The sequence below is a fragment of the Colossoma macropomum genome, unplaced genomic scaffold (genome assembly GCF_904425465.1).
Source record: "Colossoma macropomum unplaced genomic scaffold, Colossoma_macropomum, whole genome shotgun sequence".
Classification (NCBI taxonomy): Eukaryota; Metazoa; Chordata; class Actinopteri; order Characiformes; family Serrasalmidae; genus Colossoma; species Colossoma macropomum.
Window position 1 is genome coordinate 31,771,610 of NW_023494810.1, and position 15,781 is coordinate 31,787,390.

The 15,781-nt window shown below is 40.5% G+C and overlaps 1 protein-coding gene across 1 annotated transcript; it reads left to right on the top strand.

Moving 5' to 3' along the window:
- The first annotated feature begins 693 nt into the window (after nucleotides 1–693).
- Nucleotides 694–11,859, top strand: LOC118800064. Its single transcript, XM_036560211.1, has 9 exons — nucleotides 694–785; nucleotides 1,408–1,719; nucleotides 4,150–4,452; nucleotides 4,602–4,664; nucleotides 6,437–6,484; nucleotides 6,583–6,633; nucleotides 6,886–6,972; nucleotides 11,137–11,172; nucleotides 11,272–11,859. The coding sequence occupies exons 1-9, from the start codon at nucleotides 731–733 to the stop codon at nucleotides 11,358–11,360; spliced, it is 1,044 nt and encodes a 347-aa protein (XP_036416104.1). The 5' UTR covers nucleotides 694–730; the 3' UTR covers nucleotides 11,361–11,859.
- The last annotated feature ends 3,922 nt before the right edge of the window (nucleotides 11,860–15,781 follow it).

Below are 15,781 nucleotides of genomic sequence, written 5' to 3' on the forward strand. Positions count from 1 at the left end.
AAGGTTCTTCTGTGTAGCTGATATCAAAAAAGTGTCTTGGTGATTTACTTGCCTTTTTTTTTGTTTTGCCTCATGACTTCTGAAAAACAATGATTGTGCTTTCATATTTGTTTGCATTTACAATAACATGTTTCAGTTGTTACTGTAGTATTGGTTTTTATCCTGCTTGGGAGCTGTTTTGCCTGATTCTTTGTCCTTCTTGATTTCTTCAATTATTTTGCAATTTCCACTGTATCAATCATCCATCATTCACATTTGTTTCTTCTTTATTTTCATTCTTCCTAAGTTCCACAGTTTTTCTAATTCATCTTTGAGAACCTCTTATTTGAACTACAGAACCAGGACTGGCAAAGTACGCGACCAGAGCTGTGAGGTACTGCTGTGTAATATAGTAGCATTTTAATATATAATTCTAGAGCTTTGGCTCCACCTAGTGGACAACATGAGTACTGATATCATACCTATTCATGATGGGAGAGTTGTGGTGGTGGTGCAGATATAATGCATGGATGTGCCCCCCCCCCTGCCAAATCAAGGCTACAGTTTGCCTTGACAGTCCACATCTTTGTAAGACACCCATATCTAAAGGAGTTAATGAGGAAATTAATCTGCTGTAAAAAACAAGAGGCCAGAAGTAGACAGGTGTGGTTTTCCTGTTCGGTGACCTCCTCTCTGACTCTGTGTTTAAAGTAAGCGTCTCGATGCTCTCTCTTCATCTGGTGATGGTGAAATGGCTCTGTTCATCCTCATCTCGTTCCATCTGATTCTGCAGGTTCAGCTACAAAGTGAGTTTCATTTTAGCACTAAGAGGTTTTGATTCACTGTGTTTCTGTTTGCTGGGGAACAAATAACTTCAAACTGAGAGATTTAGTGTAGTGAACACTGTAACCAGTATCACTGGAACGGATGAATTATGTATGTTTTATGATGTGATGGTATTGAGAGAACCTCTACGTATAATGTATATAGTAAATTTTTTTTGTTATAATTTTTGATATATCATAACAATACAATAGGAAGTGGTGATTTTAGACTGTATTCAGAAATCATTTTCTATTGTTAGAATCAGTATATGTTGTTTGATAGTCTATTTTAGGGTTTTTATATCATTTTTATTCTGCTTGTAGATGATTTTATAGCTCTCTGTTTTAGTTGTTACTTTTGTTTCCTCTCTTAATAATTTTGTTTCATCAACTTCATTGGGATTTACTTCAAAGCCTGTTTATTGTCTTATTGTTTTAGTATCTTATTGTTTATTTGGTTTTATAGTTTATACATTTACTTCTAAGCTTTACTATATAGTAAGATATATTTTTTTATTTCTCAACCCTCCTGTGGCGCTCGGCTACATTGAAACCCGTGCTTCAATAAAGAATGAGTGAATGTTGGGGGGTCTGTGTGTTGCAGATGTTCCTCAGCCTGAGCTCTCAGTGTCTCCTGCCGTTGTCACACACAGAGGGTCAGTACAGCTGGACTGTAAGACTCTGTATGCTGGAGTGTCTCAGTGTTATTTCTATCCAGAGAGAGACGAGACAAATCTAAAACTCTCACCATCCTGTCAGCTCTCACTCACTGGCTCTGAACTGACCAGGTGGACAGGACGCAGTTACAGGTCACCTCAGTCAGTCAACATTACCTGCTACTACACTGTGGATGAATTCAGAACTCAAGCTGAATCTCCTCACTCTCTACCAGCTCCAGTCACAGTCCTGGTCCTGGGTAAGTTACTGATCAATCTCTACTAGATTCATCTCTTATTTACAGTCATGGATGAGTCAGGTTTTTCTCTGGGTTCTAAGAGGCTTTTTCCATTGTTAAAGTTTTCACAAGAAAAACAAACGTTTTCAAAACAAAAACTAGAGCAGTGCATTTCCTGAACAAAATGCAGAGTGATTGCACAGCTTAAGCAATTTCAGAATGGTTGCTAAGGTGTTGCCAGGTGGTTGCAATAGTATTTTATATGGTTGCTAGGGTGTTCATAGGCGGTAGCTGTGGAATTCTTGGTGGTTGCTGAGATGTTGCTAGGTGGTTGCTATAGTACCCCAGGTGGTTGCTAGGGTGCCGCTAGGAGGTTGCTATGGTATCCAAGGTGGTTGCTAAGGTGTTGCTAGGTGGCTGCTAGGGTGTGGCAGGTGGTTGCTTAGGTGTTGTTAGCCAGTTGCTATGATATCCCAGGCGGATGCTAAGGTGTTGCAAGATGGTTGCTATGGTATCCTAAGTGGTTGCTATGGCGTTGCGAGGTGGTTGCTATGGTATCCCAGGTGGTTGCCAAGGTATGCTAGATGATTGCTAAGGTGGTTGGTATGGTATCACAAGTGGTTGGTAGGCGGTTGCTATGGTATCCCAGGTGGTTGCCAAGGTATGCTAGATGATTGCTAAGGTGTTGCTAGGCGATTCCTATGGTACCCATGGTGGTTGCTAGGGTGTTGTGAGGCAGTTGCTATGGTATTCCAGGTGGTTGCTATGATATCCCAGGTGGTTGCTAAGGCATTGCTAGACAGTTGCTATGGTAACCTAGGTGGTTGCTAAGGTGTTGCTAGGCAGTTGCTATGGTATACCATGCAGTTGCTATATTGTTGCCATGGTGTATGGGGTGTTTATTTAGTTGTTTGTATGGAGCTGCCAAGTGTTAGCCCCGTGTTGTTGAAATGAATGGGAGTCTATGAGAGGAACAAAGGATGAAAAAACAACATATAGAGGAGTGCAAGTTTGATGTCCTACCCTTAGTGAGTACATGCAGTTTGGTGGCTGTAGGACAACAAAGTAATAGAGTTTGTGTGGCAGCAAAAATGAATGGGACTCTATAGGAGAAACGAGGGATGAGGAAAAAACAGATGAGTGTAGGTCAGAGCAATATTGAATTTGTGCTCGGGGGCCTGCCCTGAGGTAGTATATGCAAAACGGAGTATTTTGGTCAGGCAGAAGTACAGTAGATGGACATACAATGTTCTACCCCATTCATTCTCATGGGAAAAAAATCGGAATTTAACAAAGATTGGACGAAAACTGTATGTCAGATCAAAAAGCTGTATGCAAGCACACCATTCCCGTTCAGACAGAATATTTTGGAGTTGGAACGGTGTCGATATCTCGAAAGCTGGGGGATGAGTTAGCGGACAAAAATCCGGCAGAAAAATAAAAAAAAAGAAGAAGTATATACATGGGATAACAACAGTGCAATACACAATCACTAATCAAAATAACTGTAGTTATTCAGTACCTGCGGGTGATATCAGTATTAAAGAGAAAAAATAATGGAAAAACATTTGTGTTTCCCTTCTTTTCTCGAAAAAAAAAAGGTTTTTTATTTGTTGTTTATTGTTTCTAAATGTAATATTTAGTAACGTTTCATGTTATGATTGTTTTGTTAGTTACAAAAATTTTCAATCATTTGTTTTAATTAAACAATCATAATTAAAGTAGAGGGTCACTCACAGCAAAAGGATTTTAGTCTAAAGTTCAAGTCAGTCAAACGTACAAAATGTGTTTTCAACTCTGACTTTGAACCAATTCAGTAGAATCATCCACATCAGTCTTAAAGGAACAGTAACAGTAAGTTGTGTGTTCTGGAGAATAAAGAGAGGTTGGGAAACAGTCATGTAAAAATGAGTTTTAGTACATAAAACCACAGTAATGCCAGGTGATTTCTGTCACATAAATAACGGGGAAAAAAAACCCATGAGAATGTAGAATATGAACCCTTTAGTCTTATATCCAGTGATCTGTCCAGTAGGTTGTCTGATGGTGGATCTGTCTGTATGTTGCAGATGCTCCTCAGCTCTCAGTGTCCACTTCAGGGAGAGGCTCTGTACAGCTGAACTGCACACCTCCGTATGTTGGAGTCTCTCAGTGTTATTTCTATCCAGAAGGACATGAGAGATATTTAAAGTTTCCATGCTGTCAGCTCTCACTCACTAGAGCTGAACTGACCACATGGGCTGGACACAATTACAGTTCACTCGAACCCGTCAACGTTATTTGCTACTACTCTGTGAAAATATCAGATAGACAGCGTCTGTCTCCTCAGTCTCTCCCAGCTCCAGTGAGAATACTGGGTAGGTCACTGTTTATATGACTGTAATGTCACTGCTGGGAATCATAAATACAGTCATATGAATGAGCTTCCCTGTTTCACTGACCTCTCTGCAGATAAGAAACCAACAGTGACAGTCAGTCATGATGATCAACGTCATGAGTTCACTCTTGTGTGTGAAATATCACTGTCACTCAGCGCTGATGTTGGGTGTGATTTCTACATTGGAGATGAGAAGTTAAAGTGGACGATGTCTCAGAGGACGAGATCTGGATCACTGGCTTGTAGTTCTACAGCTCATAAGGATTTTCTGTTCAGTCGTATGAAATCAGCGAAGAGCAGAGAAGTGAGCTGTGATTATTCACTGAACTCTGACCAAACCGTCCACTCTCCACTCAGTGACTCATACAGCCTCACACGTGAGTTCATTCTATAGAATCTGTTGACTTGCACATTTTTATTTATGCATTCTAAGTAACATTTATTCTAATTCACATTTATGTCTTTTATTCAAAGCTTATCAGTGCAGTTCATTTTGTATGAGTGTGTTTGTTTCTTTTTTTGCCAGAACTGCCTCCTTTACAACACAGTCAAAGAACAACACAGTCAAAAAAGCAGAAATCTACCACAAGTCAGTCAAATTCTTATCTTACACAGACTGGATCATGTGACTTACATTGAAATTATCTTTTTTAAATAAATTGCATATTTTTTACTACAGATTTTATGAAATCCACATATGTTCTGACTGTTATACAGTCACATGCCCCGGTCAAATTCCATGTTGTATTGATTTTCCAAGTTAAAATAAGATAGCAGAGTACTACAGAGAACACATTTCTGCATGTTTGAATGCATAATTACTGATTTTTACTGAGTTTAACATCAAATATACACTGACATGCCAAAATCATATGATAGCAGTATGATAGCAGGGAATGCCCAAGTTGTGAGGTGCCATCTTGTGAGTGAGGTTGAACACTGGTCAGTGTGCTCATGGCAAGGTGACGTGAATTATCAAAGTTTGAAAGAGGCACGATAGGGGGTGCCAGACGGATGGGACACTCCATTTCAGAAGTTGTGCGGGCATTTAACATTCCTTGATCCACAGTATCACGTGTATAATGGGAATACATCATAGAAGGTATTTCCACCCACAGTGGACAGCGCAGTGGCCACCCACAGTTGCTTAATGATCATGACTGGCAGCGTCTGGCTAGAATTGTCCCTGTGAACAGACAAGCTACTCCCACAGGTCAGTGCTGTGTTCTTTAGCTTCCATGGGATATGCAAGCAGAAGACCCACCTGAGTGGCTCTGTTAACATAATTACACTGGACACAGTGCCTCACCTGGGCTTGTGAGGTTGCTTATTGGACCCTAGAGGACTGGCAACATTAGGCATAGTCTGAAGAGTCATGGTACCAATTCTTTCGGGCTGATGGTCGGGTTCGTGTGTGGTGCAGACCCCATGTCAACAAGGCACTCTGCAAGCAAGTTGTGGTTCTCATGGCAGGGGTTGGGTCCACTGGCCTGCCTAAACAACTCATTGACCAGTGACCAGTACATTTTTACTGACTATTTGCAGCCCTTCATGTACTTCATGTTCCCCCACAGTGATGGGATATTCCAGCTGTGTGATGCACCGTGCTGTCGGGCCCAAGTTGTCCAGAATTGGCTAAAGGTGCATTCTGGAGAGTTCCAATGAATGGTGTGGCCAGCATGTTCACCCAACATGAAACCCAATCGAGCATTTATGGGATGCGGTGGAGAGGTCCATTCACACCCAAGATCCTGCACCTACAAGCACTACAGTGCTGTGGGTAGTTCTCCAGACAGCATGGCTCAACATCCCTCTAGACGTGTTCTGTCCACTTGTGGAATTGATGCCACGTCAAGTTGCTGCACTTCGCTGGGCTAGAAGGGGTCCTACAAAATATTAGTGCCTGTCCCATGACTTTTGGCCGTCAGTGTGATGTGACATAACATTTTATGTTTTATTTTTTCCATTACGTTAAATTCAATACGGTTTCTGTAGAGGGTGTGTTTACTTATTGTCACTCAGAAAATCAATACAACATGGAATTTAACTGGGGGTGCTCAAGCCTTTCTATGCAAAAGGTATATGTATAAAAGATTAATTACTACTTATTGTGTCATGGAACAAGACAGGAAAAAAAGTTGAAAGGTCAAAACAACCTATATGTATGATCATAGAATGAATATTTGTAGCATCATGTAATAAAATGTTAATAACATCTGTAATTTATACATGTAAGTACATGAATGTACAATGTACAGCTTATTCAGTTAATGTCACAAGACAGAAGTGCTATATACCGTGTGTGCTACATTGGAATGTATTCACTTCACACCCTCTAACTGTTGTGTTTTTTAATCTCAGCTGCTCCATATGACGTTATTACACTCCACGGTCAAACCACCAATGCCTGTGAGTTTTCAAGTCAATATTCAGGTCTTGTCAGCTCCAGATAATAGCTTAATAGAGATGTTAGCCTTAATTAACTTTGAATGTGTTTTCCCCCATAGCTCTCACAACCTATTCTAACTATGATGAGCACATCCAAAAGGTGCCTGAAGGTGAGTGGTTTCTAGATTTTGCTTTACATTTCAATGTGTCTTGTACATTTTGACTCTACCATGTAGTTTCATACACACCACAGTCTCTGTTCATTGTGTGGATGTAAATGTAGTTAGTGCGACTGAACAAATATGCAATTAACATCTATAAAATTGATCTGAGATTTGTAAAGTAATACTGATGTAAACTATGGAAGACTTTTGTTTCTGTGGTCCAACAATACACATTTTTTTTTTATTTTCATTATTCAGGAACAGACCTTGTCACAATGCTATCAGCTTCTGTTGTTGGTGTCTTATTGGCTGGAGTGATGCTCGTCTGTCTTTGCAGATTCATCAGTAAGTCCATTATTTGAAATATACTGATACCAAAAGAGATCAGGAACAAATCAGCTCAGTTTCACAACTATGAATTTACTGTGCTGGATTATTTGTGTAGTATTTTGGAGGAGATTAACTATCTGAATCAGCTGACACCTTGTTCTAGCTCTGTGCGCAAGTGGCAACAACTATACTAGAAATCTGCCCTTAAGCTGTCTAAAACACAGACAATATAAGAAGGGAGCATCAGAGACAAGAGTAGGAGAGTTGGGGCTGGGATGGGGCAAGGTTTGTACACATCCCTATAACAGTCTCTGTTCACCTCCCTGTAACAGTTTCTGTTCACATTTCTGTAACAGTCTCTGTTCACGTCCCTGTAACAGTCTCTGTTCAGGTCCCTGTAACAGTCTCTGTTCACATCTCTGTAACAGTCTCTGTTCACGTCCCTGTAAAAGTCTCTGTTCAGGTCCCTGTAACAGTTTCTGTTCACATCTCTGTAACAGTCTCTGTTTGTGTCCCTGTAACAGTTTCAGTTCAGGTCCTTGTAACAGTCTCTGTTCACCTCCCTGTAACAGTCCCTGTTCTTGTCCCTGTAACAGTCTCTGTTCACATCCCTGTAAGAGTCTCTGTTCACATCCCTGTAACAGTCTCTGTTCACATCCCTGTAACAGTCTCTGTTCATATTTCTGTAAGAGTCTCTGTTCTCATCCCTGTAACAGTCCCTGTTCATGTCCCAGTAACAGTCCCTGTTCATGTCCCTGTAACAGTCTCTGTTCACATCCCTGCTCACATCCCTGTAACAGTCCCTGGTCATGTCCCTGTAACAGTCCCTGTTCATGTCCCTGTAACAGTCTCAGTTCACATCCCTGTAACAGTCTCTGTTCACATCCCTGTAACAGTCCCTGTTCATGTCCCTGTAACAGTCTCAGTTCACGTCCCTGTAACAGTCTATGTTGGTGTCCCTGTAACAGTCTCTGTTCACATCCCTGTAACAGTCCCTGTTCACGTCCCTGTAACAGTCTCTGTTCACATCCCTGTAACAGTCCCTGTTCATGTCCCTGTAACAGTCTATGTTGGTGTCCCTGTAACAGTGTCTGTACACATCCCTGTAACAGTCTCTGTTCACATTTCTGTAACAGTCTCTGTTCACATCTCTGTAACAGTCTCTGTTCACATCTCTGTAACAGTCTCTGTTTGTGTCCCTGTAACAGTCTCTGTTCACATCCCTGTAAAAATCTCAGTTCACATCTCTGTAACAGTCTCTGTTCACGTCCCTGTAACAGTCTCAGTTTGTGTCCCTGTAACAGTCTCTGTTCACATTTCTGTAACAGTCTCAGTTCACATCTCTGCAACAGTCTCTGTTCACGTCCCTGTAACAGTCTATGTTGGTGTCCCTGTAACAGTCTCTGTTCATGTCCCTGTAACAGTCTATGTTGGTGTCCCTGTAACAGTCTCTGTTCACGTCCCTGTAACAGTCTCTGTTGGTGTCCCTGTAACAGTCTCTGTTCACATTTCTGTAACGGTCTCTGTTCACATTTCTGTAACAGTCTCTGTTCACATCTCTGTAACAGTCTCTGTTCACGTCCCTGTAACAGTCTCAGTTTGTGTCCCTGTAACAGTCTCTGTTCACATCTCTGTAACAGTCTCAGTTCAGGTCCCTGTAACAGTCTCAGTTTGTGTCCCTGTAACAGTCTCTGTTCACATTTCTGTAACAGTCTCTGTTCACGTACCTGTAACAGTCTCTGTTCACATCTCTGTAACAGTCTCTGTTCACGTACCTGTAACAGTCTTAGTTTGTGTCCCTGTAACAGTCTCTGTTCACATCTCTGTTACAGTCTCTGTTCACATCCCTGTAACAGTCTCTGTTCACATCCCTGTAACAGTCTCTGTTCACATCTCTGTAACAGTCTCTGTTCACGTACCTGTAACAGTCTTAGTTTGTGTCCCTGTAACAGTCTCTGTTCACATCTCTGTTACAGTCTCTGTTCACGTCCCTGTAACAGTCTATGTTGGTGTCCCTGTAACAGTCTCTGTTCACGTCCCTGTAACAGTCTCTGTTCACATCTCTGTAACAGTCTCTGTTCACATCCCTGTGACAGTCCCTGTTCTCATCCCTGTAACAGTCTCTGTTCACATCCCTGCTCACATCCCTGTAACAGTCCCTGTTCATGTCCCTGTTCACGTCCCTGTAACAGTCCCTGTTCACATCCCTGTAACAGTCCCTGTTCACATCCCTGCTCACATCCCTGTAACAGTCCCTGTTCATGTCCCTGTTCACATCCCTGTAACAGTCCCTGTTCACGTCCCTGTAACAGTCTCTGTTCACATCCCTATAACAGTCCCTGTAACAGTCCTTGTTCATGTCCCTGTAACAGTTTCTGTTCACATCCCTGTAACAGTCCCTGTTCACATCCCTGTAACAGTCTCTGTTCACATCCCTGTAACAGTTTCTGTTCACATCCCTGTAACAGTCCCTGTTCACATCCCTGTAACAGTCTCTGTTCACATCCCTGTAACAGTCCCTGTTCTTGTCCCTGTAACAGTCTCTGTTCTTGTACCTGTAACAGTCTCTGTTCACATCCCTGTAACAGTCCCTGTTCACGTCCCTGTAAGAGTCTCTGTTCACGTCCCTGTAACAGACCCTGTTCTTGTCCCTGTAACAGTCCCTGTTCTTGTCCCTGTAACAGTCTCTGTTCATGTACCTCTAACAGTCTCTGTTCACATCCCTGTAACAGTCTCTGTTCACATTTCTGTAAGAGTCTCTGTTCAGATCTCTATAACAGTCTCTGTTCACATGTCTGTAACAGTCTCTGTTCACATCTCTGTAACAGTCTCTGTTTGTGTCCCTGTAACAGTCTCAGTTCAGGTCCCTGTAACAGTCTCTGTTCTCATCCCTGTAACAGTCCCTGTTCATGTCCCAGTAACAGTCCCTGTTCATGTCCCTGTAACAGTCTCTGTTCACATCCCTGCTCACATCCCTGTAACAGTCCCTGTTCATGTCCCTGTAACAGTCCCTGTTCATGTCCATGTAACAGTCTCTGTTCACATCCCTGTAACAGTCCCTGTTCATGTCCCTGTAACAGTCTCTGTTCACATCCCTGTAACAGTTCTTGTAACAGTCCTTGTTCATGTCCCTGTAACAGTCTCTGTTCACATCCCTGTAACAGTCCCTGTTCACGTCCCTGTAACAGTCTCTGTTCACATCCCTGTAACAGTTTCTGTTCACATCCCTGTAACAGTCTCTGTTCACATCCCTGTAACAGTCCCTGTTCTTGTCCCTGTAACAGTCTCTGTTCTTGTACCTGTAACAGTCTCTGTTCACATCCCTGTAACAGTCCCTGTTCACGTCCCTGTAACAGTCTCTGTTCACATCCCTGTAACAGTCCCTGTTCTTGTCCCTGTAACAGTCTCTGTTCTTGTACCTGTAACAGTCTCTGTTCATGTACCTCTAACAGTGTCTGTTCACATCCCTGTAACAGTCTCAGTTCACATCCCTGTAACAGTCCCTGTTCACGTCCCTGTAACAGTCTCTGTTCACATCCCTGTAACAGTCCCTGTTCTTGTCCCTGTAACAGTCTCTGTTCTTGTACCTGTAACAGTCTCAGTTCACATCCCTGTAACAGTCCCTGTTCACGTCCCTGTAAGAGTCTCTGTTCACATCCCTGTAACAGTCCCTGTTCTTGTCCCTGTAACAGTCTCTGTTCACTTCCCTGTAACAGTCTCTGTTCACATCCCTGTAACAGTCTCTGTTCACTTCCCTGTAACAGTCTCTGTTCATGTGTCTGTAACAGTCTCTGTTCATGTGTCTGTAACAGTCTCTGTTCAAGTGTCTGTAACAGTCTCTTTTCACTGCATAGTTTCATCAATTCCCTGTTTCGGTGCAGCTGAACCAGCATATAAACTAAATAGCAAGGCCTTCATGAACTACAGCAGATGTGAGTCTCTGTTCACTTCCCTATAACAGTCAGTTCAGGTCCCTGTAACAGTATCTGTTCATGTGCCTGTAACAGTATCAATTTCCTGCTTCGGTGCAGCTGAACCAGCATATAAACTAAATATCAAGGCCTTCATGAACTACAGCAGATATGGGGCATTAATAATTTGAATGTGTGAAGAACACGGGGTCCACAGAGCTAGAGTTAAGAATCACTGATCTATTTAAAGTCATTATTTTCCTTTCAGGAAAGAAGACAACTGGGAGCCTTTGCAGGGTTGCAGGTGAGCTCACATACACAGCAAAACATTTCTACACTCAGTTCCTTCATTTCAGTACACCAGCCAATGCAGAATAAGTAATTAACTTTCATTTTTGTGCAGAGTGTCTGACTGAAGATATGAGAAGTGATGCAACAGTTTACACAACAGTAATCTACAGTCTGTCCACCCAGGAGCAGCTCTCAGAATGAAGAGAAATCGTTCAGTGTCCCGTATGATGGATGGCATACAGGATATACCACTGGTCCTCCATCAAACAAGATTAAACATAAATTCATTACAAATCTAGAATTGTTTTTTTAATTGTATGTATAAAGTTGCTTTTGCATGTCCAAGACCTACAGTGTGATCCTACTTCTTGCTATAATGAATTTCTTAAAAGGAATAAAATTTACACTTTGTTAATATTAATCTAATATTTTTACAGATGCATAAATATGTTCATACTTAAACCGATAACATTAAAATGTTCTGAAAACCTGAGTATGCTGTCTTGTGTTAACTAGATGTGAGGTTTGTAGAGTGAAACTGTTTCTTCTGCTAAATTTGAGTAACGTTGTCAGAGGTATTTCAAAACCAGACTAGAATATTCACTGCATGCTTACATTCAGACATGCTGGTCTGATTTGTAGCACGGTGGTTTTCAGAGCAGTTGCAGTCTCTTAGGTTGTCTGATGGCTATATTTATTTTTAAACAGCACCGTCTTTGGTCACATTCTGCAAAATGACTGCATTGTAGTTGTGTACGAGTATGAAGGTGGACAACTCTGCTTCACTCGACAAAAGTATTAAAGATACCTAATTAGAGACAATTTTGATATACATTGTTTTGAGGTTTGTCCTGAATGTATCAAAGATATGAAAAAATATGTGTGCAAAGCACAGTTTTTGGGTTTGATTGAAACTAAAATGTATAAAAATTCAGAAATAAACATCCTACATGTCTCATTATTTTACATTTACACATTTACTTCCATAAAATATTAAAAACAGGCAAAACACGCTTGCATCCTCTTTTAACACATTTTCATCATAGAGGCTGATTTCTGGGTGCAAAAAATGATAGTGATTTTTTTGCTTTGAACAAGATCAACAATAGTGGGTAGCGCTGTCGCCTCACAGCTAGAAGGGCCTGGGTTTGATTTCCTGGCCGGGCAACCGGGGTCCTTTCTGCGTGGAGTCTGCATGTTCTCCCTGTGTCTGCGGGGGTTCAAAGACATGCAGGCAAACCAATTGGAGATACGAATGTCTATGTCTGTGTATCTGCCCTGTGATTGACTGGCGGTCTGTCCAGGGCGTTTCCTGCCTTTTGCCCAGTGAATGCTGTGATAGACTCCAGCTACCCAAGAAAATAAGTGGCTTAGATGATGATGAAGCCAGTTTTGACTCCAGGCAATTACACTGATAGATTTCTTCAGTCCTTTTACTGTTTTACAATTCTTAATAGTTTGTTCATGATCCCTTTGATTGGCTCTGTTCATCTTGTTGCTGACGATCTTCTTCATATTTTACCTTCAACTGTTGGTATTAACTTTTTCTTCATTTTGAAGTTCCAGTTATAAGGGCCTTTTGATCTTCCTGATTTCCTGCTATGGGTGTTGTGTCATCTGCACATCAAAGGTTACTGATGTTTCTGAATCTTCACTTATATTCCAAAAATCCTGCATCTTTGATTATATGTTGAACAAGTATGGGGGTGGTGGACAGCCTTGTCTAATACCTTTGCCTTCATCAAAACCGTCTGTTTGTCCATTTTCTGTCTGTGGCTTCTCAAAGGAAGGGAAATGGTATGAAAGTTTGCACATTCGTTATGGTCTCCTTTCTTTGGAACTGGGCTATAATGTGACCTTTTTCAACTGGCTGGCCATTGAGTGCTTAGATTTGTTGACATGATTTGGTCATCACTAACTAAATCTTCTTCAGATTCTCGAAATATTTCCATTGCCACGTTATGGATTCCTGTGGTTTTGCTTTTGGTCAGTGTTCTCAGGTCCTGTCTGACTTCATCTTCTAAAGTTAAAGGTTCATCTGTGTAGCTCAAACAAGTGTCTTGGCAGTTGACTTGCCTTTTTTGTTTTGCCCCATGTCTTCTGGAAAACAGCCTTTGTGTTTTCATGTTTGTTTGCATTTACAATAACAAATGTATTAAATGTATAAATGTAGTAACAAACTATAGTGTTGCTCTTTGTCCTTCTTGGTAGCTCTTTTGACTTCACAGTTTAGTTCTAAAAATCTTAAAAGATCTTTGTCCTTCTTGATTTCTTCACTTCTTTTTGCAATTCCCACTGTATGACTGTATCATTGACATTCTTCTTTAGTTTCATTCTTCCAAAAGGTTTTCACTGATTCGTCTTTGATAACTTCTTATTTGAACTTTATTGGGGAAAAAAAAGTTTTTCAAAGATGTTTTTTTACATTGTATTAAAATTTCTTGATAAATAGACCAACAGATATGATCCAAACCTCCATTCAAAAATATTTTTTATGGTAGTGATGCAAATTTCACCTCATTCACTCACATTTAGTAGCAAATTTTCCACAAGGGGGAATGAAATAGCTTTTGATACTGGCTAGTGATCCATGGACCAGTTGACCATAAGAAAGATCTTCATATTGGTTGTCAATGTGATCAGAAAGGCCTGAAACAAATTTGGTACAACACACATGAATATTTAATGAATGCTTACAATTAAATTTCTCATCTTAAAACCTAAGTACTTTGTTGAAATCTTTGTGAATACTGAGAACAAAGTCATTGGGTGGATCTAAATTTGATCTATTCAGGTTGATTGCTTTGGCCTGCTGTTATTGTTTCCTAAAACATGACAGCTCCATTCATGATGAAACTGAAGTCAGCTTCTTGTTTGAATTTCCCGTTCATTGTTAAATGATGCAGCAGTTACATTAGCCATGTTTACATGCAGCCTAATAATCCGTTAATAATCCAACTAATAACTCAATCAGAATAAAATACGTCCATGTAAACACCTCAATCGGAATAGACTAGTCTGATTGAAGCCATTCAGAATACAGTTTCTATCTGACTGATCGAGGTGGGTAATCCTGTAAATAATTAGTTAAATAGAAGAATAATATCCGTGTAAACGTCTGTATCTGATTACATTCCCAGTCGGAAAGTTTAAGTCCTTCTGCATGTGCCTCACGTCATAGAGAAAGTTTATACCATTCAACATGGCATTGTTTCCTGCAACTGGCTATTTTAAGGCCAAGTAAGGCCTATGTAGACTATAGACTGGCTACACAGACACAAAACTCAGTGTCCCAGATGCTTCTTTACTATAGTCATATGCAAAAGTTTGGGCACCCCATGTTTTGTTGTTATGTTAAACTGTATGGCTGTGATTAATCAGCCTTCACATATAATCAGCTCTATTTAGGGCGACTTGTGAAGCTGCTTTGAAAATGGATTGAAGTGAATCAAAAATGGGCAAATTGAAATGTTGGTGGAAGGAAGTTATTCATAATTCATAATATCAGTATAAATTGATTTTACTCCAAGAACTTGAAAAAGTTCTGATTGATATAGATTAAGTAGGTCACCTATCCAGATGTTCAGATATTACCTTAATAAGATGTCCACAGGCATCAAAGACAGACAACCAGCAGATGTTCAGTTATGAAACTAGTGTTGCAACAAATGGGCAGAAGAGGGTCAAATCCCAAAAGCATAGAAGACAGTGTCTCATGTTATTTGAGTGTTTGACTCACACTATAAGACATTATACATGTTACTGAATCAAATTTGAGCATATCACCATCATTCCAGTTCTAACTGCACCAGTAGCTCTGCACTGTCATGAATAAGTATATGTTCATGACAGTGGTGCTCATGTCCACCAGAGGACATCAAAGCTCTATTATACTATGTATAGAGTAATGAACACTTTTGTAGCTCTACCTTGCTGGTATACAGAGACTGTAGCTCATCTGATAGATAGTTTGTATTGGTCTTCCTCTTCCTCTACTCCTTAATCAGTGGTCAGTGGAACTCTGCCACCCAAAAATATCCAGACAAACTTTTGTTTATTTTTGGGTGGCGGAAATCCACTCTTAATGAACCAAGCAGTGACACTGACATATTTAAAAGCTCCAGTAACACCGCTGTGTCAGATACGCTCCTACCAGTACCACACACACACACATACACACACACACACACTACCACATAAGTGTCACTGCCGTGCTAAGAAAGGACCACCACTCAACTGAACACCAGCAGACCTGTGGTCAGAAACTGACAGTGAAAAATGGGGTAGAAGTAATAAAGTGGCCAGTGAGTGGAGGAACAAGGTAGGTGTTTCTAATAAAGTGGTCAGTAAGTGGAAGTATAAATGTTGACGTTTGCATTTTTTATTTCATTAGCATATAAAAAGAAATCATAAAAAAACATTTAATTTATTAGTCCAAAAAAAGATTATTTTAAATAATCTGTTAAAACAAAATTTTACCATAATATTTTTGCCTGTCACATCATTGAATGATCAAAATGTAAACAAACTATCTGCATTTTAGATTCAGGTTTACAGTTATGTTTAGGATTAGGTTTAGGTGTTGTGTTGAGGTTAAGGTTAGGGTTAGAATTCGAATTAGG